Raw genomic sequence first — 27,638 nt, 5'->3', positions numbered from 1 at the left:
AAAGAACACCCACTGATCTCAGACACAATTTATCCTCCAACCACCTGTCTATACCCTAAACTCCTCCTATCTTTTTCTCCACCTGCTCTGTCCTCTTTCTCTGTATTTCTCCTTCCACTTTCCCCCATACGCCCAACTCCCCACAGGTGTCAGTTATTTTTCTAATGTTTCCTAAGGTTACAGTCTTTTTAGCACTATGTCATTGTGTCTGCTTGTTGTTTGGAATATGTTGTAATATACAAACACATGATTGATATGTGGGTTGTTTTTGTTAGGCAGTGGAAATTCCTGCAGTGCCAAAATGTATTGGGCCTGGCTGTTCCAACCTGGCCTCTACTGACTCTGTGTACTGCAGCAGTGACTGCATACTGAAACACGCTGCAGCCACTATGAAATCACTCAACCAAGCAAAGGATCAGAAACAAAAGACAAAAGGAAAATCAAAGACTGAGAAGGTGACTTCATCCAAGTCCCTTGCAGAGGTAAAGTGAAACTTAAAACTATTAGTGAAATATAAGACTAAAACATAAATTATTGGCTCTAAGGATGTTTTGGTGAGAAATTTGATTCAGTTTCAATTATATTGCACAAAGCTAGTTTTTGAGGTAATAGTTATCATACTATGCAGCTCATTTGTGTTGCAGCATGGATTTCACAGCCAAGCGTAACCCCTTGTGTATGCCTATTTGAATTTTGTGCTTCAAGGTTCTTGTGATTGTGTGTACTTCATCTTGTAATCGACAAGTCTGGAATAGGAAGCCATTGCAAAAGGATGGTAGTAATGCTTGCTAAAGTAATATTGGTGCTTCTGCATCCTCTGAACACTTGTATGAATTAATACATTTTCTTTCTTGGAGAAAATCCTATGTTCATAAATAAACCAGTTGGATATATTAACATCAAATTTTGCTTTTTTAAGACAAAATTACATTTTGTCAACAGTCTTGATGAAATAAATTAAACTGTCCTGATGGGTTCAAGATGAAAACCTTTTGACCAATTGAAGAATACCAATTTAAGGAGAAAACAACATTATACATTATGAAAAGAGAATGCTGACTTGTTGGCAAGTGGTCTCTGGTTAAGCCATTCCCATGGAGAATATGCCAGTTAAGGATGACTGTCAGCTAACTATCAGGCTTGTTTAAATTTTAAAGCAGGCAGGTTGCTGGTCAAGCATTGTCCTGAGCATTAAACCAGCAAGTGGATGTCATCAGTTGTGTTAAAATAGGTGCAGTGTATGTATATGTTCTTTCTGCCGGCAAAGAACAGGGCCCAGTGCATTAATATATTTTCTAGCATGCTGTGCTGAAAAACCATCTGAAAATCTTAAATTGATTGTCAAACTAATTACTCTTACTCAGGATCATTCAACATGTCCAATTGTAGAATCGCATCTCGAGTTGGACACTTGCAAGGTTTGCCAGGTTCGCTGCCTGGATATCGTTAGTACCTTGTTTCAAACAGCTGAAGGAATTTACTGTATGATATCTACCAGATAGATACATGGCATTGTACCAGCATTGAAATTCATGTCATGCATTACACATTAGTGTGATCGGCAGACCATCTTCTTAGCTTGCGAGCAGCATCTAGTTAGTGACAAATTGTTGTACCCTGGTAAAAACTTGAGCACTTTTCAGTATCAAAATTACAGCCTGAGGACCCTTCATAAGTGTACCTGTTACATGGTGATACCTGTAAATGTTCTGATCAGGATAGCCTTTATCCCATAGGTTGGCTCAGCACTACTTTCAGCATTATCCTCCCATAGTGAGCAAATGGCTTGGGCCCAGTTTAAGGTTGTTGACAATTTTAATTTACAAAGCATGGTCTGGAACACTTGTAATGTGTAGACTGATCAGATAAGGTAGTCCTGCGGTCAACAGTGTTAAAGAACATCCTGTCTGATTCTCACCTTGAACATCTAGCTGAGTCATTTTTGACTGGAACGTGCAGCTGTGGATTCAAACATAGCAAGTGTATCATCTACATTGCAGGAATATGCAGAGTATATGAGATTATTTGACACTTCATTGAGTTCTCATGGATTCCTGCAAAGGTGTTTGTGAGAGCTTGGCCTTACTGGGGATCTGCTGGCAACATGTATCTATTTGGGCGTACATGATGTCCAAACTGAGCACAAATACTCCCTACTGAATTTATAAATTCAATGAATACGGATTCTCTCAATGGTGATAAGCAACACAATTGGCATGCACGGGACCTTCCCTAAGCTGTACAGCCACATCGTTCAAAGGGAACGTTGGTGGTGAGTCTACGTATACCATGATGTGTGCTGCACTGCAGACATCTATGGCCAACTTGAATGGTACATTGATGAATAAGCTAGTGATTTCAAATGAGCACATGAACACTCCATTGCTATCAATACACAAGTTTTGTGTGAATCCTTCACTGTACGAGGAAAACGTGCTCCAAACTGATTGTAGCAATTCACCCAACCATTTGGTCATTTCTTGTTTTGCAGATTGGTTCATAGCTGCACTAGGGCGTAAAAGAGCATCTTCTCCACCCTCAAGTTTCCCAACCTTTTTCCTGATGAAGGGCTTTGACCCAAAACGTCGATTTTCCTGCTCCTCTGACGCTGCCTGACCTGCTGTGCTTTTCCAGCAACACACACTCAACTCTAATCTCCAGCATCTGTAGTCCTCTCCTTGTAAAAGAACATTACTATTGTGTGCCTTGAGCCTTCCATCCATATGTGGATGCAGTGAGCTGTGAGGATGAACCCGATCATTTATATTATTCAGCAGCTAGTTGCTGTTAAACAATTCTAGGAAATGGTGTTTTTTTTTGTTTAGCTTCCTTTTGAGTAAGGTTGCCCAGTCATGCTGAGTGGCAAATAGTGAATACAACTCATCAGCAATGACACCAAGTTTAGGATTGTCAGTTGAGCTTGCAGACTAGCTTTTATTAGAAGATATACAAAGGGTCTTGTTTGTTGCAATGAGAAAAAGTGTGTGTACACTGCGCCTGTACGGGTGATAGTCATTCACTGCCTATTTCTCAGTGCAATGAAGGACCAATAAGGGATACATGCATGGTATAAACAAGCCTGCCATCAACTGATGTATTCTCCTTGGCAATGACTTTACTAATCGGAGTCCACTTTCCAAACAGCGTGCTCCTCTCAAATTGTTTAAATTTAAGGGAAAACTAAGATTTTTGTTTTTGTGAATTTCCCTGATCAGTACAAGATGAAAATCTCCAACAGAAGATTTGTTTTTCAGCATTTCTATAGTGCTGTGACCTAGGAAGTCAGCATTCAACTAAATAAGCTATATTTACCATGTCATAAATATTACAAAAGCACTTGCGGTTTTAAGTGGGGTAGCCATTAAGAATTTAAAAATGACTAAGTGCATAATATATACTAAAACAAACTTCAGTTTTATATCAGTTTTGTTTTAGAATTTGGATAGTAAGAGTTCAAATAATGTGGAAAATATATTCAAAGTTCAAATAATGCAGCTATGCAAGTGTATGAAAGTAACTTGCCAATAAATTAAGTTTTTTTAAGTTCTAATATTCTAATTTAACTTAGCTTTTTCCCCCTCTTTGATTTGTTTTTCGTGCTGTATAAGGGAATACACTTTGCATAATCTTACCTTTCATACATTTTCAATTTTCTTATGGCAATTCTTACAATTATGCCACTGAGGAAAACAAATACCAAATTCCTGTTAGTACCTGATCTTAGGAATTTCAGTAAATCTGAAAATATTGGACATGATAAATTTACTTCCATGTGCTCCTGTGGAGAATATCCCTTAAATATTGAAGGCTTTATGGTATAAAGAGGAAAGAATGAACAATTACCACCAAAGTCTGTAGTCAACAACTCCAGCTAAAATTTATTTCCATACAAGCAAGCTGTTTCTTGCTGCGTTCTATCTTAATTATGCAATGGATGGAAAATTGCTGGCGTCTGCTACTAAAATCAGTTGGTTCATTCACTAGTCCCATAGTCTGAAAGTTCACCTTCATATAATGCAAATAGTGGTTTTGTAATAAAAACGCACTGTGCTGAGAAAGCCTAGTCCATCCATAGTCAAACATTTTTGGGTGTTGACAAAGAACAAAGTTACAAGTTAAACTAGAAATCCTAGAAGTATGTATACAGTCGATCAACAGCGAGGATGTAGCTGATGCCATTTCAAATGTAACCTGTATGATGGACATTTCAGATTTGGTTTGTTCAAGAAAATGTTTAAAATTGAGATGATCAGAGCTGAAGGGTCAGTTGACTTTCAACATGTTTCCTTGGCTGTTGGATGATATAAGACTTTCTGTGAAATGATGCAGAACTGTACAAAGGACAAAACAATCTCATCAATAGAGGTTGAGGAGACCAGTGGAAGAGTTTCTTTATTAATTCACACATGGAGTTTGGACATTGGTGGCTGAACCAACATTTGTTGCCCTTGAAGGGATGGTCGTCAGCTGTCGTCTTAAGCCACTGTATCTCTGTGCTGTTCATAGTACCACAAGCTAACTCCATGCATAATGCAAAAATAAACAATTGAGGATAGAGAAAGGACCTTTAAGCAAAGCAAATTTGAAAATAATTTTCAACAAGGTTGAAGGTTCACTTGGTTAATGCTGGGAATGCAGATATTTTCTTATGAGGATATGTCAAGTAAGCTGGGCTTGTTAACATTGGAATTTAGGGAATGGGGTGAGATTTTATTGAAACATGTAAAGTTCTTTGAGGGCTTGACAGGATAGATGCAGAGAGATTGTTTTCCCTTATGGGAGAGTCAGGACCAGAGGGCATAACCTCAGAGTAAGGTGCCACCTATTTAAGACAGGTGAGGAAGATTTTTCTGAGGGTAGTGAAATGGAATTCTTTACCTCCAGCTGTTGAGTTCTGAGTCATTAAGTATATTCAAAGCTGGGGTAGGGTTTTAATCAATAAGGGAATCAAGGGTTGTAGGAAAAAGACATGAAAATAGAGTTGAGAGTTCTCAGATTAGCTATGATCTTGTTGAACAATAGAGCATACTTAACAGGCTGACTGGTCTACTTCTGCTCCAGCATCTTATGGTCGATGTGTCTTTTATAGACTTATTGGTTGTAAAATGAGAAAAACATAGATCAACACCAGAGGCTTGAGTTTTCTGCCTGAACACTGAATAGGTCTTTAAAACTGAAATGAAGTTTCTTTTTTGTCCCATGGTGTAGACTAGTTGTTGGACATACAGGTGAGAGAGTGATACTAAACACTAAATTTGCAATCTTGATGTTGCACTTCTCGGATATTTCCAGAGTTTGGACTGTGTACTCCTGTTAAAAATTATCATGACATTAAAGTACTTGGAAACAATGAGAAAGAAAAAGATTTAATGATTGATATTTAATTAAGAGGGCAAGAAGAGTCATAAAATGAATAATAGCGTGACAAGAATTTGTGCTGTGACTTATTTTCTGTCTTAAAATATTTTGTTACAGGCAAGTTCGAAACCTCTAACATTGGGTCCAATCAAAGCTGAAGAATTAAATACGAAAGAATTTCCGAATAAAAAGTTGGTGGTATTGGTCCATAAGAGCCCCGTGCCGCCACAAAAAGAAACTGTGTCAAGCAATATTGCAGGGACTTGGACGATTGATCATAATTACAACGCTGTAAAACCTGAAAAGACTCTGATGTCCACTTCAGTTTTTTACAGATCGTGTATGTATCATCCAGTAATTTTCAACATTTGGTTTATTTTCCATTATTTCATTTCCCCCAACAAAAACAAACTGTCCAATTAGAACACAAGCAAAGTAATATGGATGCAGGAAATCTAAAATGATAGAAAATGTTGGAAATATTTGGTGAATGAAGCATCATCTGTGGAAAGAAACAAAGTTAACATTTCAAATATGTGCCCTTTTGTTACAACTGATCGATTATGATGTAAAGTTATTGACCTGAAACATTAATTCTGTTTCTGCCACCACACACAGTACCTGATCTGTTTAACATTTCCAGCATTTTCTGTTATTATTTCAATCTAACATGACTTAGTTGTTTCTATAGCTTTGAAGAATTGACAAATTTGGGTGATCTGAATGCATTCCTTATTTCTTATTATGGGCTTGTGCCTTCATTTTATATTGATCTGTTCTTTCCATAACTTGAGCATTGCTCCTCTTCACCAACTGAAACTGCAAAATGTGCTAATACCTCATTAAAAGACATGAAAATGATGGGTTAGGAGTAGGCTGTTTGAGCTTACTCTGCCATTTGGAAAGATCATTACTGATCTGACTACTCCAACTTCCCACATCCCCTCAGTTGCCTGTTACCCATTTGCCTTAAAGGTATTCAAAGACTCTGTGTCCACTGCATTTTGATGGAAGTGTGCCAAAGAATCGTAGCCCTCTGAGGAAAACCGTCTCTTCAGCTGTCTTAATGTGTGACCCTATTTTTTTAAAAACAATACCCTGTAGTTCTAGATTCACACATTGGGAACCACATGAAGAAGCATCCTTTCATTATACTCCTTGTAAGGTTCCCTGTAAGATCTTGTACATTTCAAAAATCTCTTGACTCTTGTAAGCTCCAGATATAAGCCTAGCTTGTCCAGTCTTCCTTCAGAAGACAACCTGACAATTCCAAGTTAGTTTCATAAATCTTCTCTGAGCTGTCTCTGATGAATTACATTCTTCCTTTAAAAAGGAGACTAGTACTATTCACAGTCTGCCTGATTTGGTCTCACCATTACCATGTGTAATTGAAGAATAAACTCTACTTTTATATTCAATTCTCCTCGCAACCACTGATACAGTACAACAGGAAGTAGGAAATCAGCCAACTGATCCCTATCAAAGTGCCATTCCTAGCAGATGGCAGGAGTTATATGAAGACAACATTGTTTAATCCCATCTGATTTATTTTTTTAACCTCATTTTAAAGGAGTAATGTATCTATAATTAGTATCTTCTGAGAAATCTTAGAAATCAGAGTAGTGTTTCAAATATGTAAATTTCGTGGAGAATTTTATTCTGTTTCTTTGGTGTTTTGGTTAACCAACATATTAGATAAACACAAAATGCAGTCTGATACTTAGCCTTCAGGAACCTTTGGACCAGGCCAGACAGTTTTGCACTAAGAGTTCTAGTGTATTGAAATACATTTTAAGTTTTAAAAACTTGACAAAGTGATTGCAGCAGTACTTTCAGTAGTTTTTCTTTAATAGTCATATGTTCATCGAATAGCAATAATAATTGTTGAATGCAGAGAATGAACAGAAGCTGAGCTGAGCACAACTTCTCATCGCCCAAGCAAGTCATTTGCACAGTTTTTTCAGAATGATGCAAGGGAATAGACATAGTTAACAACTGGCTTCAGATTTATCATAAGATGAAATTGCCAACCAGCAGGTTAGTATGAAGGTTGGTGCATGGTCAATGCAAATTACATCGTGGAAATTAATTTTTAGGTGGTAGTGAAATGATTTATTAATTTTTTAAATATAGAAACGAAAATGTTGTTAAACATTTAATGTAGGGAGGATAAATATTCACCTAAAGAGCATTATAAGTCCACTGACAACTGAAGTTGATCTGGCTACTAGAGACAGCTCTGGCTACTGAAGAGGATTTCTGGTTGCCAAGGCACCGCTGCACCATGCCCTAAAGAAATTTATTGGTCTGGCCTTTGTGGGATTGATGGAACAAATTTTCATGGTAATTGGGACAAACAAGATATGTAAACATACACGCAGCAATTCTAACTGCAAACTCCCCTGACCCACCAAAGATGGTCTTCTCTCTATGGTTGGTATGAGGGGTCCAGTTTGTGTAACATACAGCATGATGAGGCCGTGGGTTATAACTAAGTGTAGAAATTTATAATAGGATAAAGTGTGCACAGATGTATTATTTCAATTGCACGTGTGCATGTTTAGTTTTTGTATGTATATTTAAATGTTATTTAGTATTAGTAACATAATAGTTTGGGTTTGGCGCCTGAAAATCAATAGGATGATATAATGCAACATCAGAAAGGGTTAAAGAAATTTTTTATTTCATTCTTCTGTTGTAATGGTTAGCTATCTGTTATTGGAAAAAACTGCAGTAGTCATACGCTGTGCTGCACACAAATGGATGTTGTTCATCTTTTAAAAAAAGAAGCAGCAATCCTGCTCTTGTCAACAGTTCGTACTGATCTTCACAAAGCTGCAGAAGAATGAGCACAGCCTGTCTTCAGAAGCCTAAGGCTGAATTTCGTTATAACAATTTTATTGCGTAATGCGTTTTGACCTTGAGTCGTCAGACACAGGTAAGGTATATATGGTATCCATGTTCAGTTCAATTAACTAATTAAGAGTCATAGTCATACAACACAGAAATAGACCGTTATGTCCAATCAGTCCATGCTGAACGTAATCCCAAAGTAAACTAGGTCCACCTGCCTGCTCCTGGCCCATATCCCCCCAAACCTTTTCTCTTCATGAACTTATCCAAATATCTTTTAAATGTTGTAATTGTGCCCATATCCACCACTTCCTCAAGAAATTCATTGTCTTTTTTAAATCTCTTCCCCCTCACTTTAAAAATGTGTCTGCTTGTCTCGAAATCCTCAATCCTAGGGAAAAGACACCTACCAGTAAACCTGTCTACAAGAGGTGGTGGAAATGTCATTACATTTATGCATCCACTGCAGTGTCGTGGAAACTTTGGATGTCTGTCACAGGAAGCTGAACACTTGTATATTGATTTTAACTTTATCAGAAAAATAGATGATATTACAGTACTCATGTTAGCAACTAAGTAATTTTATTTAATACACTCACTAAAAACCTCAAAATGATTGGTGAGAGCACTCTAAAGTGTAACATGCACCTGGGAATCTTTTCATGTGATTCCTAATTGCCATTTGACAATTCAGAGCCCAAGGATGGTTCCTAACAGAATTCCCTCTTTTTTTTCTTATCACGCAGCCAACTTATTTAAAAACACAATCCCTTGAAATTGTTATGCACATGTGGTTGAGCATATTAGGGTCTTTTCCCAAGGGTGGGAAGTTCAAAACTAGGGGGCATATTTTTAAGGTGTGAGGAGAAAGTTTTATGATGGTCATGAGGGGCAATTTGTTTATACAATACGGTTAATGTGTGGAATGCCGGAAGAAGTGGTGGATGTAGGCACAGTTACAACATTTAAAAGACATTTGGATAAACACATGTATACGAAAGGTTTGGAGGGATATGGGCCAAATGCATGCAAGTGGGACTGTTTAGTTTGGGAACATGGTGGATGTGGGCTAGTTGGACAGAAGAGCCTATTTCCATGCCCTATGACTGTGACTTAGCTAGCACACCTTTAGACCGTGGGAGGAAACTAGAGCGCCCAAAGGAAACCCAGGGAGAATGTGCAAACTCCCCATAGATCATCAACTGAAGCTGGAATCGATCCCAGGTGCTATGAGGCGGCAATGCTAACCATTATGCCACCCTAACCTCTACAAAAATGTCTCGAACCTGTATGTTTCTAGTGAGCTTTACACATTAGTGAAGGCTATGTCTTTGAGGTTTGTGGGATTAGCTGCAGGACAGTGGGATAAGTTCTACACAGCATGACAGCCAATTGAAGAGCAACGTTGGGCATCTCTTGAAGAGCAGTGAATGTCCTAGGTGGTCCAGAGATCGGAAGACAACAACAGGAGCACTTGGGGTAAGCAGTCTGTCGCGGTTGGGAATAAAACTGAGAATTACTCACATACTTAAAGTTAGCAGAATTTATGTATTTAACTCTATGAATATCATAATTTGATCTGTTAAAATTGCTGTTAAACTGAGGAGAGTGTGAGTGAAAAGTGGGACTGGAGGTGGAATAGCTGCTAGCAGTAGTTAAGCAAAAGAATGGTGTCATAAATTATGAATTGAAAGGCTCAGGAATCCATATCAGAGTGTCAAAAAATCAATGATTATATTAGCATTATAAATTGCATATTATACTCAGTTGAACAATAGTAAAGGAAGTTAATTTTCAAATGAAGTGTTGTAGAGAAAAACAGTTTCAAATTTTCTGGAGACTAGGAGAATTTTAGAGATTGGATTAGCAAATTTCCTTTGCAGTATATCACTGGTATCAACATCTGTAACGTTATTTAATTGTGTAACTCCATAGCATTTTGATTTTTGTAAATTAACTAGATTGCAAGTTTTCTGTGCCCTACTGGAATTCAAAGCAGTTGCATTCTCCCAGAGGAAGAACAAAACAATGATGCAGGATTTCTCAACTCCACTTCTACGTTATTTGGATCACTTGGCCAAAAATTATTTTCAAATACATTTGTATTTCCTACTAGCTACATGCAGTCAAAATTTTGGATTTGGTTTCATATGGTGACATAGTCAGCTATTAAAAGTTATAACTACTTTTTACCCTGCTTTCATTCCATTTGAACCTTTTTTGGTATGTGTATTTAGGACTGAATAAAATGTAATGAACCAGATAGACCTAAAGTTTTTGAACCTATTTATTTGAGATTAAAATTTTGTTTTTAAGCGAGTGGATAAACATAATCAAATTGAAGTATTTTTTACAGAATTCAAACATGAAGACTGTTCTTTTTAACCATTTCCACATAATTAATTTCTCACTGTTCCTCTCTGAAACTTGTACATGTGCTGAGGAAAAACGTATAAAAATTTAGAATTTTAAAATGCTTTCTGTTAATCCTCGGTAAATATTTCTAGGAAATAATAACCAATTGTACAGTTCTGTAATCAATCCAGAAAGTAATTTGACAGACATAAGTTAGAACTGAATATGTTTATGGCTTAGATCGTTCAGCCCAATGTGTTTAGGTCTCCTCTTGGCTAAATCCAAGTGAAGATAGTTTTATTTGCACCTTCCAGTCTTGTTGTTACCTTTTCATATTGTGCTTCTCCAATTCTGGCTTCAATTTTAATCATTCAATTATTGGTAACTGCACTTATGACTGTAAACTAGATTGCTTCCACAACCCCTTCACATTTGTCTCTCTCTTCCTTTAACTTGCTGCTCGATGTCTACATTTTTGAAGGCTTTTGTTGTTTGCCCTGTTATCTCCTGAAGTGATTCACAGTCAAATTGTTTGATACCGATCCCAAGTGCCTTGGGATGCTTTACAATGCTAACAATCCAATGTAAATGCAAGTTGTTGATTCAGATATTTATCTTCTATTCCAATTGTATCTGCCTCAACCATTCTGGTGAAACATTCTACCTTCCACCAATTTTCCTCACCATATCTGATTTCACTTTCTTGGTGGCAGTGGATGTCCTCTCATCACTAATTTTTCTTGGTGAAACTAGTCTTTCCACAGTAAACCTTTCCAAAGCCATAATCTGAAGGAAACTAGATTAAACCACCTGTAGCGGTATCACTGTATTTTTTTTCTCTCTTATTTCAAGTCTGTCTATAACTTCTCAACCCTTGTATAATTCTGGTGAACCAATATAGAATGAACTCTGACTTCAATGTATTTTCTAAAATTGAGCAACCAAATGATGACCTCAATATTCTTCGTTTTTGTCTAACTATTGATTTAGAACAAATTTATCATATGCCCTCGATAATATGTTGTGGAACTGTAAACAAACCAAAAGGCTGTTAACATTTTAATGCTTTATCTACCTGAACACAGATGTGTCTAAGCACCTGCTTGCTCTTCTGCATCATTCCTTTGTGTTTATATTTCCATTTCTTGTCTTCTCAAATTTCACTGCTGGTAGTGAGAGTTTGATAGTGTATTGATTTATGTTACTGAATTTGTAATCTTGAGGCCTGGAGTAATAATTCTGAGAACATTCCTATCTTTCCATGGCTGATGAAGGACTTCACTCTGGTTTACAAAATTCTAAAAATTTGAGTCAATAAATGCAAGTATAAGGTGTGGAATTACCATAAAGGCATAACAGGCACATAGAATCGATTTAAGAAATTAAAATAGCCATCCTATTCTTGGTTCCAGTTGCACACCAAAATGATTGCTTTTTAATTGCCCTCTGAAGTGGCCTTACAAGTTACTCAGGTATAACAACCTGTGCATGATTTTGTTCTAAATTCACAGTTCTGAAAATTGAATTGTTTCTGTCACCTTTCAACCAATTCTATTAAAACTATTTGCCCCTGAAGTCTTGTGACCCACATGCTATTGGTGAAGTTCTCTTTGTTATTAGCAAATTACAGTGATCAATTTGGAAACTGTAGAGATCAAAATTTGAACTTATGGGAGTCTATTTATAAAAGCCAATTAAACTTCATGTAAACGTATACTGTCGCATTGCAGAAAACTGCTCAAACTATCAAGGTATGTCTTTTAAAGGGGGAGGCAGTGGAGTTGTGATAATGTCACCGCACTAGTAATCTAAAACTCCAGGTTAATGTTCTGGGGATATGTGTTTGAATCCGGCCACGACAGATGATGAGAATTCCAATAAAATTGTAATAGAATTTGAATTGCAATAAAAATGGCAACCATGTAAGCACTGTTGATTTCTGTTAAAAACTCCTCTAATTCATTTAAGAAAGGAAATTTGTCCTTCTTGCCTGGCCGACACATAATTCTTAACTGTTTCGGATGGGCAATAATTGCAGGCTGAACCACCAATGTCCACATCCTGTTACTAAAATTAAGAATATTTTTAAAAAGTGGAACAACTGCATGGAAAGAGTTGAAGTGAAAGAGCACTTTGTTAAACCTTGTTAAATGTCCCATCCCTAATACGTTGATCATTGAGTTAGAATTACCGTAACATAAAACTTTGTCCAACATTCAGAAAGTTTCATTTTTGTAATATATTTAACAGAAAGAGTAGCATATTGAAATTCATTAAGTACTGACCAGGTAAATCATCTTATTGAGAGGGATAACCAAAAGCTTGATTGAAAAGAGGGATTTTTACCTTGGGGGAATTACAACTCGAGACTGAGCGCTTTACATTTAAAGTACTGTGAGAGTGCACTGTACTGAATTAGGACATACACAGATAATTTGCTTCCTGGTTTTGGCCGGTATTCTTCATATGGGCTCAACACCTTCCTCAGCACACTTGAAATTGGAGTTAATCACTTGGGGATTGTACCATGAAATCATGGGTATTAATATTGGAAGATCAAGTTCTGTCACAAAACTTTAAACCTAATCTATTTATTCAAGATTGCCCAGCAGTATCTATTTGATTTTTTAATAGCATATCTGCAATATATTGCAATCAGCTACTGCTTAAAAATAAACATTAATTTATTTAACTTTTTTTTGAGCACTGCAAGTACAGCATAACAAACGTATTTTGCCCACCATGCAGAATATTTCATTGCATCTCCATGAATCGTAAGTGGTATCTTTCATAACAGCTTTTGTTTTATTAAGAAGGATTCATTCCTGAGTATTCATTAAAACAAGTCAACACACCATCTGAAAACGCGATTTAAATTGGAATTAAAGCAGACTTGATGGGGGATAAAACACTTCCATTTGAGTTGTGGGTTACTTATAACAGGAGAGTAACCATCGATCTGCCTGTTTGCACAACAGTGTATTTATGTTGTCTTAAATATTTCTAAGACTGAAATACACACGAATGGAAGGAGTTTGATATCTTGCTGATAGTATTTGTATCTGTATTGGAGAATTAAATGAATTTCAAATTTACAAGTAGTTTCTGGAAAACCTTTGGAAATGAGAAGGTATGCAGGAGGCCTCCTGAATGTGTACCGATAGGTTAAGGTTTAATAAAATTATTGAAGATTTTCTGATAAAAAGACCTCTCTCTTTTGAGAGGATGGTGCATTATTTGCCTTCTATGTTGCCAAACATCTTGCGCTGCTTTAGTGAGCGATTCTGTTTTCAACATAATAGCACTGTCCATAATAAAATGGGTGTAATCTAACTTCGTGGTTCCTCTGTTGGGCTGGGCTGCTCTTATTAGCATTTATTGGCAAAAATTAGTTTTTTAAATTGATTTGTGAGACTTGAACGTCATTGGCTGGCCAGAATTGATAACCTCTCCCTATTTGCTGCTGTGAGCTGCCTTCTTGAATCACTGCAGTCCACTTGCTGTGGGTTGACCCACAATGCTGGTTAGGAGGGGATTCCAGGATTTTGACCCAACAGTTGTTAAAGAACAGTGGTATATTTCCACGTCAGGGTGTTCAGTGGCTTGCAGGTGATGGTGTTCCCAAAGACCTACTGCCCTTGTCCTTCTAGGTGGGAGTAGGGATTTTTGGTGAATTTCTGCAATGCATCTTGTAGATAGCACACACTGCTCCTACTGAGCACTGGTGGTGGAGGGATTGAATTTTTGTAGATGTGCCATTCAATGGGAGCTTTGGCCTGGATGATGTCAAGCTGCTTGAGTGTTGCTGGTGCTGCACCCATCCAGGCAAGTGGGGAGTATTCCATCCCACTCCTGACTTAATCTTTGTAGATGGTGGATAAACTTTGGGGTGTAGGGAGGTCAGTTACTTGTCGCAGTATCCCTAGTCTCTGACCTGCTCTTGTAGCCACTGTTTTTGTAGTGAGTCCAGTTGAATTTTTGGTCTATGGTAACCCCAAGGATATTGATAGTGGTGGATTCAGTGATGATAATGCAGTTGAATGTCATGGGGAGGTGGTTAGAGTGTCTCTTATTGGTAGGAAACAGTGAGGACTGCAGATGCTGGAGATCAGAGTCGAAGGATTCCTGATGAAGGGCTGTTGCCCACATTGTCGATTCTCCTGCTGGTCGGATATTGCCTGACCTGCTATGCTTTTCCAGCACCCCACTCTCTATTCTGTCTCTTATTGGTGATAATCATTGTCTAGCGTTTGTGTGGTGCAAATGTTACTTGCAACTTGTCGGCCCAGACCTGGATATTGTCCAGATCATGTTACATTTGAGCACGGACTGCTTCAGTATCTGAGTCATCGCAAATGGTGCTGAACACTCGCAATCATCAGCGGATATCCCCACTTCTGACATTATGACAGAAGGAATGTCGTTGATGAAGCAGCTGAAGATTGTTGGGCTTAGGCTACTACCCTGAGATGTCCTGGAGCTGAGATGACTGACCCTCCATCTTCCTTTGTGCCAGGTATGACTCTAACCAGTGGAGTGTTTGCCCCCAATACCCATTGATACCAGTTTTGCCAGGGCTCCCTGATGCCATACTCACTTAAAGGCGGCCTTGACGTCAAGGGCTGTTACTCTCACCTCACCTCTGGAATTCAGCTGTCTTGTCTATGTTTGAACCAAGGCTGTACTGAAATCAGGAGCTGAGTGACCCTGGTGAAACTTACACTGGGCGTCACTGAGCAGGTTTCTTGCTGAATATTTGATGTTTGTCACTTCAGCATTCAATCCTTGTCTCTTCAATCTCAAACTTTTTAAAAAGTAATGCCTTGGTATCAAATCTTTTAATAGCATACAAATAGTCTGATTGTGTTAGAAAACGTAAACCACTAGAAAGTTAACATTAGATTTGTGCTGAGAGCTAGATTGGGATAAACCAAATTGTTTGCTAGCATTTAGACTTTGAAATTAGAGAACTTCACTCTTGTCTGTCAGTTAGGATTGAGTTCAAACCTAAGTCATAGGATGGCAAACTCTACTAACTTGTACCACTTCAATTTTTGAAGTGTCATAGTCTGCCTGAAATGTCCTGAGTGGTGGAAGTCTGAATTAATTTTTTTTGTCATGAATGGTAGCCTAACATGATTTACTTGCAGGTTCAATTATTTGTGATAACTCTGATCATCTATTGTTTTGTTTCCTTGCTATTTACAATTGGTATGCTCGGGACTGCAGGTAGCACTCTCATCTTTGAACCCCACAGCATAGACAGAAGCACATAATCTAGGTTGAAATCTCATTGCAGTACTGAGTGTCATGCTTTCAGAATCCATCTTTTGGGTGAGATATTAAAGTAAAGGCCCCTTTAGTCTTCTCCATTGGATCTCTAATGTGTTTTGAAGAGGAGGAGAGAAATTGTCCTGATCTCCTATCATCATAATTAAAATATGATCTGGCCACTATTTCAGTGAAACATAATAAGGGGCTACAGCAGCAAATGTACTTCATTGAAAGTGATCAGCTTGGGATATTCTGAAGTCGTGAAAGGCATTGCATAAATGGAACTTCTTTTACTGACTTAAACTCATAGAGATGTACAGTGCAGAAACAGTCCCTTCAGTTCAACTTGTCCATGCTGACCAGATATCCCAAATTAATCCAGTCCCCTTTGCCAGCACTTGGCCCCTATCCCTCAACCCATCCTATTCATATAACCATCCAGGTGCCTTTTAAATGTTATAATTGTATTAGCCTCTACTACCACCTCCGGCAGCTCATTCCATACATGCACTACCCTTTGTGTGAAAGAGTTGCCCCTTGGGTTCCTTTTAAATCTTTCCCCTCTCACCCTAAAACCTATGTCCTGTAGTTCCGGACTCCTCCAATCCAGGGAAAATGCCTTGTCTATTTACTCTATCCATGTTCCTCATGATTTTATAAACCTCTGTAAGGTCATCCCTCAGCCTCTGAGACTGTAGGGAAAATATCTCCAGCCTGTTCAGCCTCTCCTTATAGCTTAAATCCTCCAATCCTGACAACATTCCTGCACATCTTTACTGAACCCTTTCAAGTTTAACTACATCCTTCCTATAGGAGGAAGACCAGAATTGTGCACAATATTCCAAAAGTGGCCTAGCCAATGTCCTATACAGCTGCAACATGATTTCACTTCCATACAAAAATTGAAATGCGTTCAAATAATAATTAGATTCAAGGAGATTTTTGAGATAAATCAACTGATTTACATCCAATCAGAATATCATCATGTATTATCTTGATCTGTCACACCAGTGATTTGTAATGAAAGTAAAATGTTTATGAAGCACAACTGTATACAAGCGAACAAAATGCAATGCCATATTTTTACAGTTTCTTTTAAGAGTTATTACACATGACACATAGTTCAGTTGACTTGTTAATTCTACATCCGAGGGCTATGAAAAATAATATCCATGAAATTGGTCATGTCAGCAAGTCACTTTTTATTGGCTAGTGTTTGGATGTCATTTATATCAAAGTAAATAAATACCATCTCACTTCATGCACATGTAAAAATACAAAACAAATATTCCTATGTCTTTACACTAATTTAGTTTCTCCTAACTTTCTAGCGCTGTTGCCATTCTGAAGTTGTTTTTGAATTTGATGCAAGAATTACTCAGGGAAGGAACTTTGCATTTTTAATCCTTGGTTGAGTATTACATGTTCCAACTTATGCTGGGCACACCCATGGAAGGCATTCCCAAGAATGTTCCTTCACACCTCTATATTTAAGATACCTGCTGATGTTCAACTGAACAACGTTGTTACTTTGACCAGCAAATGAAGAAAATTGTATCAAAGGAACTGAAGTCTGTAAATGAAGACAGGAACACAAGAAAAGTCACAGTCATGTTCAAGAAGAAAGATGGTCATAAATTGGGCAAAGAAGAGAAACTACATTCACCATTATGCTACTTTACTTTCAAGGCTTAGTAGTATCAGATTATGAAATAGAGACCAAAGACCTTACATTTGTTAACGTGCAGACAACAGGCTTGTATTCACAACTCAATTGGAAATAGAACAAAATTCATATAATATAGAAGGTATACTGAATTTTATATCTGCAAACATCTAAGTGATTATCAGTGCTCAATCTTTTCTGCTAACTCAGCCCTTGCATATCTTAGTGTATATTTCCTTTTTAGATTGGGGGAGTGGTTTATATTGCAGCATTTAATGATTGATGCAAAATTAGCTGATTGGATGGAGGCCAGGGTTTGCTCTTCAGGGAAAACATTGCAAACAAATTGACAAATATAAATTGTTGGAAACACACAGCTGGTCTAGTTTCACTTGGAGAGAGAGACCGTTAACATTTCAGGTCAATGACCTTTCATCCAAATTAGAATAGCATTTATTCTGAACTTGTGTTTCCTTAATGTAGAAATTTTGGCTCTTTCACTCTACACAATAATTTCATTTACATTGGATATTTCACTCAAGTTCAGTATACTTTTGAGTTGATGTTTAGTTAAGTGCAATTCTGAAGCAGCAAAACCCAAGAACAGCAATGGGATAAACCATTAGCTACGTGTTTTTTTGTTGATAATGGGTGAAAGAACAACAGTGTATCCAGGGCATTGGGTGAATTCTGCACCTCTTCAAAATGGGTAGTGAAATCTTAAGATCTACCTGAGCAGTCGGAACAGGCAATCTTGGCTTGCCATTTGAAACATGGTGGCATCTCCATTACTGCATCAGTCTTTATGCAAAGAGAAAAGAAAAATAATTTAGGTGCTTGAGATATTCTAAAAGGTTGCTAAAATGAGACTTATATTGTGGCTTTTTCATCTGCAACTCATCAGAACTGAAACCCAAGAAAATCAACATTAGAAAAGCAACATTTTATACAGCTTGGGAAGCAGGTGCTGATTGGTCAGGCTGTGATCGCATGGAGATGCAGTAGGAACTGCTAACTGCCTTAATTAACTGACTAAATTCAACCCAGTCAGATGGATCCTAATTGGTTAGGGACTGGGGTGCAGCAGGGACTGGAAATCTCCATATCGCTTCAACGCTAGAGAACATTCAATGGTGTGGACATATGCTTTTTACCTACAAAGAACATGACAGTATTTGAAAAAAAATGTAGGTTTCAGCGCACATGTGAACCATGCTGATTGGTGTAATTCTTAGCCCACTCTAGATTATTTAATAAAGGTCCAAGAATCAAATGCAAAAAAATTAAAAAATAAATGTATTATGCAGGACACTTGATCATGTAGCAGATGTGTATTTTAAGGATCACTAACAATACTAAATAAAGTAATCTGCATTTTGTTGAGAGGTGGGTGTTGGCAATCAGGAAATCTGTCTTCGGCTCTTGATCGGCTGATGGTCTGCATGCATCCACATGAATGGGCAGGCAGGACATGGGTACAACATTTTAAATAAAAGTTCCATCCTGCTACAAAACAATGCTTTCACTCTGATGTCCTATTGTATTTACCTACATTGTATCTGTGCCTTGATATGGGACTTATAAAAACTCCTGACTCTTGTGGACACTACAGTTGAGGATTATAGTTGCATGACAGTTTGAAAACCCCAAAATGTGGAGCTAACATTATTGACCGAAAGCAATAATTCATAGGCAAATGGCACTAAATAAGTCTGTCTTCATTTCCTTATGCCAATTATTGGTATTTCAATCCCTACCCTGACAACAATTCTCAAGAACCCTGCATGTATAATTAAGTTCCATCTATTAGAGTAATTTCTATTATATAAAGTTTTGTTTATCAATAGATTGAACCATTATAGAGAAATTTTGATCAGTCTGGAGGTTCAGTTAGTATTATTAATTCCAGTCCTCAGTTTGACCAATTTTCTAGTAAAATGTAGTTGAATTTCATTTCAACCTGCCCAAAAGGTCATCTTTTGACACGCACTGAAGTTGTATTAGATTCACTTATGAGGACAGTTAAAGACCTTTGAAATCTATTTATATTAATTTAAAATCTTCAGGCAGCTGTGTTGACTATAAGAGGAGGGAATACTGGTGATGTGTTCTTGCTCTGCAGAATTGTTTAAAACTTTATTGCATGTTTATTTTCAGGAGGCGAAACTGTAAATATTAGAATCAACTGTAATGGGAAAAGTACTGTACTTAGCTGTTGTAGTTGTGGGATTCGCTTCAGCTACAATTGACATTACAATTGTTCCTGAACTGAAATTTACAATGACATTACAGTACTCAACAACTACACTCAGGTTTGACATTCTTAGTTCATTGAGTACTGAGCAGTGCAAGTTGATTTAAGAAACGTAATGACTTCACAGTCATTGCTCAAGCTTGTGTTGATATGTTTTTCACACCCTCTGGGTGTCACTGAATGCTTTGCAGCTGCTGAATTAGTTATGAAATATAGGCAATATATTTCAACAGGCTGGAGCAAAAGCAAATTTTACACAGGTCCTGCAATTTTGTCTAGATAGTGTCATAAGTGTCTCTTACATCCAACTGAAAGTGTAGTCAGGGCCTCCGTTAAAAGAAAATGCCTCTCTCAATGTAGTACATCCATGGTGATGAACTGAAATGTCAGCTTGTGTGTGGATGTCTTTAAAAATTAAGCCTTTTTATTCCGAGAGATGCGACGATGGGATTCAGCCTGACTGGTTAGAAAAAGCATGAGTTGTCACTACACTTTACAGTGCAACAAATCCCTGAATTTAAAATTGGAAACAATATTAATGAACAGTTAGTTCAGTACGTAATACATGGCTTGAAGTGGGTGGTGGAGACAATGAAGGATGGATGAACACAGCATTGGGTGAAATAATATTTGCACCAAGCCTTGAGTTTTTAATTAAAGTAAAAATTAAATGCAGTTGAGCTGATCTTAATTAAAAAGCAAATTAAGCACCTCCTTTACAAGTAAAAGGTTTATCGACCAAGTGCTTTGTTTAATTTTGTTTATGTAGGAATTGAGGATTTTGGTGAACAATCTGGTAAACAAATCAGATTGTAATTTGAAAATTTGTACAGCAGGACTTATTAGTTTTAAGTGATTAGTCTTATATTCTTCCATGTATTAAGTTTGAGCAGTTTTGAAGACTGGTATTTTGATAATTAGTGAATAATTGCAAATTTTAGTCAATTGTTCCTGAACTGAAATTTACAACGATTCGAGATTTTTGTTGCTTTGAGCATTATTGTACAATGATACAGATAGATTAGATCGTCTAAGTATATCTGTTTTTGTGCTGTTGAAATGTGTTACGAACTTTTAGAAATTACAATGTGCGAATATTCCAGTTGGAAAAATTAGCACACTGTTGCACTATATTGCAGAAAGTACTAGCAGTACTTCTGAAACTGACGGTGTTTCTTTTCTACACTCTTGGAAAATGTATTACAACTTTTTTTTTCCCCCCTCCAGTGATAGGTATAGGTGGTAAAATTCAAAGCCAGTTTTGAGATGCTTTGATTTGGTCTGCTAGGCTTTACGCCAGCGAGTTACATGCAATGGGACCCACTCAGGTTCTGTGGTAACTTGATGAAATCTACTTTTGAATGTAAATTCTAATTAGTTACAAGATTAGACTGAACAAATCAAATTTGTATTTGTACAGTGCATGCCTTAGTTCCTAATTTATAAATCATTTTCCCAACGAATCAGTACATCTGCAGCTTTTGATTCCCAGACTTTAGTATTCTAATCAATAATGTATATGTTCGTGAATCTTTTGTCCACTAGTGGAATTGAAGCATGTTTTTATCACAGCATTTCCTATAGTTTTGCATCCAGACAGTGATGTCAGTAATTTAATAGCATCTACTGCATTATTTTCACTGGAAATGTTTATTTTCAGTGACTCCAAAGGACAAGGCAGCTGACTCCAAGCAGACTGATTCTGAATCTCTCAATGAACAACCTCCTACAACTTTGCAATCTGCTTCCTCAAAGCTATCAGCTACAGCAACAAAACAACCTACTGGTTCAGTGGAACAGCGTGTTGTACCTAAACGATCTACTCCACAAACTGTATCTAAACAACAAACTGCATCTAAACATCAAACCTCATCAAAACATTCAATTTCAACTAAACAACAGACTTCAACCAAACAAAGCAGCACTGGGTCAGAATACCGAATACCATCCAAGCATTCTTCTTCTGCAGCCAAATACACTGTGCATTCATCTGAGCAACCTCCAGCTAGAAAATCAGCTGATAAACTACCAGTTCAACCTTCAGCTCCGGCTACAAAAAACACCAGCCAACTGTCTAACCCTCAGATTCGACATAACATCCGTCGGTCACTTAAGGAGATCCTCTGTAAAAGGTGAGGCACAGTTGATATAAACTTTTTTGTGCAAAGGTGCTGATAGGAAAAAAACAGATGAAATGTGTTGAATGTAGACGTGTGATTATATTAATGAAGCCAAAGCCATCTAAAAATTGCTCTGCTTTTCAATATATAAAAGATACATTTGGAAGATGCAATTTTGATAGGTTCATCTTTTTCACAACAAAACGATAGCGCCAAATAACATGTTCATCACTTGCTCTAAAATAATTTTACATCTTGTATATAAAGGTTCAAAAAGTGATGGGGAAATTTAAAAGGCAAGAAACCTGTAACTGACCAATGTGAGTTTTTGACTATTTGTTTCTGGCAAAAGAAATGGTTATGCAAGAAATTGTGAATTTACAATCTGTGCAGTATTTTTGTCTAACATGTACTTTAGTGTTGGGTGGTCAAATTAAAAACCATGCTAATGTCTCTGCAGTTTTGGTTACTTAGGCACCTAAATGAAGGAAGTGCTAATTTTGATGTTTGTTTGCCATTTAGACCTAAGATACACATCTATGTTTACAGTTGAACTTAATACAATTTATGCATGATTTGGAGATGCTGGTGTCGGACTGAGGTGTACAAAGTTAAAAATCTCTCAACACCAGGTTATAGTCCAACAGGTTTAATTGGAAGCACACTAGCTTTCGGAGCGCTGCGCCTTCAGGTGGTTGTGGATTTATGCAGTCAGAGTTTTGCCAGAATGACTTTCATTATGTGTGTCAGTCTTGTCATATAAGTTGACTACTTGCAATATCCTGTTTCCCATGTTTTTCTGGTCAGTTCATTTTTAACACCTTTCAATCTCTGAATGAATTTCAGCATCCCAAGGTTACAGAACAAACACTTCAAATAATACAATGTAGAAGGACACTATTGTGACCATCATGTTTCTGTTGGCTCTTTGAGGGTGTTTTCATTCTCCTATTCTTTTTTCATAGCCTTGCACATATTTTCATTTCAAATGCATATCCAATTTTATTTTAAAACTTACCAAATCTGCTTCTAGCATCCTTTTAAGTAATATCATCTTACATTATAGAAGAGGCCCTTGGGTGGCATGTTGGCTCAGTGGTTAGTACTGTTGCCTCACAGCACCAGGAGTTTGGGTTCGATTCCACCCTGAGGTGACTGTATGGAGTTTGCAAGTTCTGCCCGAGTTTGCATGGGTTGCCTCTGGGTACCTCCCACAGTCCAAAGGTGTGCACGTTAAATGGATTAGCCATGCTAAATTGCCTCTAGTGTCAGGAAATGTGCAGGCTTAGATAGGTTAGCCATGGGAAATGCAGGGATAGGATGTGTTGTTAAGGAAGGGGGTATTTGGGTGAGATGCTCTTTGGAGAGTTGGTATGGATTGAATGGGCCAAATGGCCTGCATCCACACTATAGGGCTTTCGTGATTTGTCGGCCCATCATGTTTTGTACTGCCAAAAATGTATTACTTGCGCTAGTCCCACATTCACTCACTAGGCTGAGTACTTTTTGAAGGTTGAGGTGACCCACTGCAACAGCCTTTCTCGGCAGTGCAGTCCAGATCACACTTTCCTCAGGGCGGCACAGTGGCTCAGTGGTTGGCACTGCTACCTCACAGCACCAGGGTCCCAGGTTCGATTCCAGCCTCTGGTGACTGTCTCTGTGGAGTTTGCACATTCTCCCTGTGTCTGTGTGGGTTTCCTCCGGGTGCAGTCCACAGATGTGCAGGTTAGGTGAATTGGCCATGCCAAATTGCCCCATAGTGTTAGGTGCATTAGTCAGAGGGAAATGGGTCTGGGTGGGTTACTCTTCGGAGGGTCGTTGTGGACTGGTTGGGCCATAGAGCCTGTTTCCACACTGTAGGGAATCTAATCTAAAAAAAATTGTCCCTAAATCTCCTGCCTTTCGCGTCAAAATTATGCCCCTTGCTCTTGATCATTCAGTTAAAGGAAATAGCCGCTTTCTATTTCTCCTATCCATGCCCCTCTTATATGCACCAGTCTGGTCCCCCTCAACCATCTCTGTTGTAAAGAAAGCAACAAGCATATCCCATCTCTCTCTCTCTAGCTGAAATGTACCGTCACAGACAACATCTTGTTAAATCTCAGTTGGACTCTCTCCAGTGCAATGGCATTCATTTTATAGTGTGGTGACCAGAGCTGCATATAGTACTGCAGCTGTGGTCTAACCACCAAGTTCTGTACAGCTCCAACATGACCTCCCTGCTCTTACAATTTATGCCACAACTGATAAAGGCAAGCATCCAGTCTGCCATCTTTTCTACCTTATTAATCTGCCCTGAAACCTTCAGGGATCTGTGGGCCAATACACCCAAGATCCTTCTGTTCCTCTGAGCTTCCTAGTGTTTTGCTATTCATTAAGTACTCCCTTGTCTTGTTCCTCCTTCCAAAATGCATCACCTCACATTTCAGGGTTAAGTTCCGTCTGTCACTGATCTGACCAATCTGATCAATCCATTTATGTCTTCTGTAGAAAAATCTTTCTCCTCGATGTTAACCACCCAGCCAATCATTGCGTTGTCTGCAGACTTATCATCTCTCCCCCATTCTCATCCACATCATTCTCGAATCTCTCAAACAATTCGGGATCCAGCACTGATTCCTGTTGGAAACATTGCACGCCAGACTACAGTTTCACAAACTGCCTTCTGCCACCACCCTCTGGCTGCTATTACTGAGCCAGTTTTACCAGTTACTCTGAATCATATTTGCTTATATTTTTTCAGTTTCCCATGTGGCGCTTGTCAAAGCTGAAATCCGTATAAACTGCATCAGTTGCCTTACCCTCATCTAAACACATCCTCAAAAATTTCCTTCACTGTTTTCTCCCAATGCATTGTAACTCCTGATTCCTTTTTTTAATCGTTTTCTTGCAAAATCACCCTTTTATCTGGTCCTCTACCCCCAAAGACAAACTCTCCATCCAATCTTCCTTTGACTTAAAACAAAGCACTAAATAAAATAAATTACTGCGGATGCAGGTGCTAAGAGTCATACAGCTTGGAAACAGACCCTTTGGTCCAACTAGTCCACACCAACCATGTTGCCAAACTAAACTAGTCCCACTTGCCTGCATTTGGACAATATCCCTCCAAACCTTTGTTCATGAACTTATCCTAATGTCTTTTAAATGTTGTAACTGTCCCTGTATTCACCATTTTCTCTGGCAGTTCATTCCACACACAAACCACTCTCTAAAATAGTTGCCTGTCATCTTTTTAAATCTTTTTCCTCTCACCTTAAAATATGTCCCCTAGTTTTGAATTCACCCCCAATCTTAGGGGAGGAAGAAACCCTTCTCTAGGTTTCTCATTATTTTATAAACCCCTATAATGTCACTCCTCAACCTTCAATGCTCCAGTGGGGGGAAAAAAAGTCCCAGCCTATTTTTATAACTCAAACCCTTCATTCCCAGCAACAACCTGGTAATTTTTTTCTGAACCATCTCCAATGTAATAGTATCCTTCCTATAATGGGGCAACCAGAATTGCACACAGTACTCCAAAAGAAGCCTTACCAATGCCCTGTACAACCTTAACATCTGAAACAAAACCAGAAATAGCTGGCAAAATTCTGCAGATCTAGCTGTATCTGTGGGAAGAAAGCAGAGTTAACTTCGAGTCTGGTGACTTTCAGATCTGAAATGTTAACTGTACTCCTCCCCACAAGTGGGGTTAGACCTGCAGAGTTTTACCATGTTCTGTTTTTTCTCCCTGTTGACCTTCTCTGTTTTATGGAGAGATCACCTGTTCGCATCATCTGTGTAACTGAAGCCTTTCGTCCCTTCCTGGTAAATCTCAAAGACATTGGCACCCTCTCCAAGACTATGACAACCTGCATAAAGTCCAGTGTATGCCAGATGTAGCTAACTAATGTTATAAAATGGTTTAGCATACATTCTCTGTTTTCGTACTCTTGTCTGTTTTTATAAACCAAAGATCTTGTGAATTTCTTTTTAACAGCTATCCTTGGCCAATCAACTTGAAAGACTTTCATGTGCACACTCCTAGTCTTCCTATTTCTTCAGTTCTTTTAAAAACTTTACCATGTATTTATGTTGCAGCTCATTCCTCCTATTAACATACATACCTTTATTATGACAAATTTCATCTGCTGACCCTCTCTTCATTTCACCAGTCCATATCTTCCTAAAGTCCATGATTATTCTCAATTTATTGTATTTCTGAGTTTTGTGGCATCTGCAAACTAATTAAATGTGTATGTGATTAAAGATCACAAAGTAATTACATATGTTGAAGTGCATTATCCTTGCAAAGTCATTTGGAAGGATAAGCAATACAAAGCTTGAGTATCTTGGAATGATCAAGTTGGAAATAGCCCCATGGTTATGGTACAAAATCAGACATTGCTGGTGGAACCCAGGTCTGGCAGCATCTGTGGAAAGAAATCTGTGGAAACATTTTGGCTCCAGTGACCCTTCTTCGGAACTGACGATAGCTTGGAAAAAGTTGTCTTATATGCAGAATTTGGGGCAAGGAAGGGAAGCGACGTTAAGGAGTAAACAATAGATGGCAATAGAACCCAAAGAGAGAACAACAGTTGAACAAAAGAATGGATAAGTCAATCTGGGAAAATGAATAGCTGTTAATGGGGACTATTAGTGCCGAACAATAGGCTTTGTGTTCTGGCAGACAATGTCAAAACAAGGCCTGGTATGTGGGGGTGGGGAAAGTGGGAAGGTGCTCAAGCTCTAAAATTGTTGAACTTGATATTGAGTCCAGAAGGTGATAGTGTCCCCAAGAAGAAAATGAGGTGCCTTTCTTCCAGCGAGCACTGCAGCAAGCCTGTGACAGACACCGCCCACGCCCTCCACCTCCTCCAAGACTTCAGTTTCCCCGGCCCCCAGCGCCTCATCTTCATCATAGATATCCAATCCCTCTACACTTCCATCCGCCATGACCAGGACCTCCAAGACCTCTATTTCTTCCTCTCCTGACATCCCCAACAGTACCCTTCCACCGAAACACTCATTCGTTTGACTGAACTGGTCCTCACCCTTAACAATTTCTTCTTCGAATCCTCTCATTTCCTCCAGACCCCAGCTATGTCTGTCTCTTTGTCAGCTACGTAGAACAGTCCATCTTCTGTAGTTACACTGGCACCACTCCCCACCTCTTCCTCCGCTACATTGGCGCCACCTCGTGCTCCCGCGAGGAGGTTGCAATTCCTCAACTTCACCATCACATTCCACCCTGACCTTAAATTCACCTAGACCATCTCTGACACCTCCCTCCCCTTCCTGGACCTCTCCATCTCTATTAATGACGACCAACTTGACACTGACATTTTTTACAAAACCACAGACTCCCACAGCTACCTGGATTACACCTCTTCCAACCCTACCTCCTGCAAAAATGCCATCCCGTATTTCCAATTCCTCCGCCTCCGCCATATCTGCTCCGAGGAGGACCAGTTCCACCACAGAACACACCAGATGGCCGCCTTTAGAGACCTCAATTTCCCTTCCCACGTGGTTAAAGATGCCCTCCAAAGCATCTTGTCCACATCCCGCCCCTCTGCACTCAAACCCCACCCCTCCAACCGTAACAAGGACAGAACGCCCCTGGTGCTCACCTTCCACCCTACCAACCTTCGTATAAACCACATCATCCAAAGACATTTCCGCCACGTCCAAATAGACCCCACCACCAGGATATATTTCCCTCCCCACCCCTTTCCGCTTTCCGCAATACCGTTCCCTCCGTGAGTACCTGGTCAGG

The 27,638-nt window shown here is 38.5% G+C and overlaps 1 protein-coding gene across 2 annotated transcripts in view; it reads left to right on the top strand.

The window, feature by feature from the left end:
• Positions 1-27,638, top strand: part of LOC122560312 (death-inducer obliterator 1-like) — a 143,094-nt gene that overhangs the window by 60,241 nt on the left and 55,215 nt on the right. For both annotated transcript variants that reach the window (XM_043710893.1, XM_043710894.1), the window contains 3 exons: positions 276-482; positions 5,476-5,698; positions 21,421-21,892. In XM_043710893.1, coding sequence (XP_043566828.1) covers positions 276-482; positions 5,476-5,698; positions 21,421-21,892 — 902 coding nt within the window. The remainder of the gene's footprint in view (positions 1-275; positions 483-5,475; positions 5,699-21,420; positions 21,893-27,638) is intronic.

Source organism: Chiloscyllium plagiosum, chromosome 20 (assembly GCF_004010195.1).
Source record: "Chiloscyllium plagiosum isolate BGI_BamShark_2017 chromosome 20, ASM401019v2, whole genome shotgun sequence".
In the NCBI taxonomy this organism is placed as follows: Eukaryota; Metazoa; Chordata; class Chondrichthyes; order Orectolobiformes; family Hemiscylliidae; genus Chiloscyllium; species Chiloscyllium plagiosum.
The sequence above is the reverse complement of the archived record's forward strand: the minus strand, read 5'-3'. Positions and strand labels throughout refer to the sequence as shown.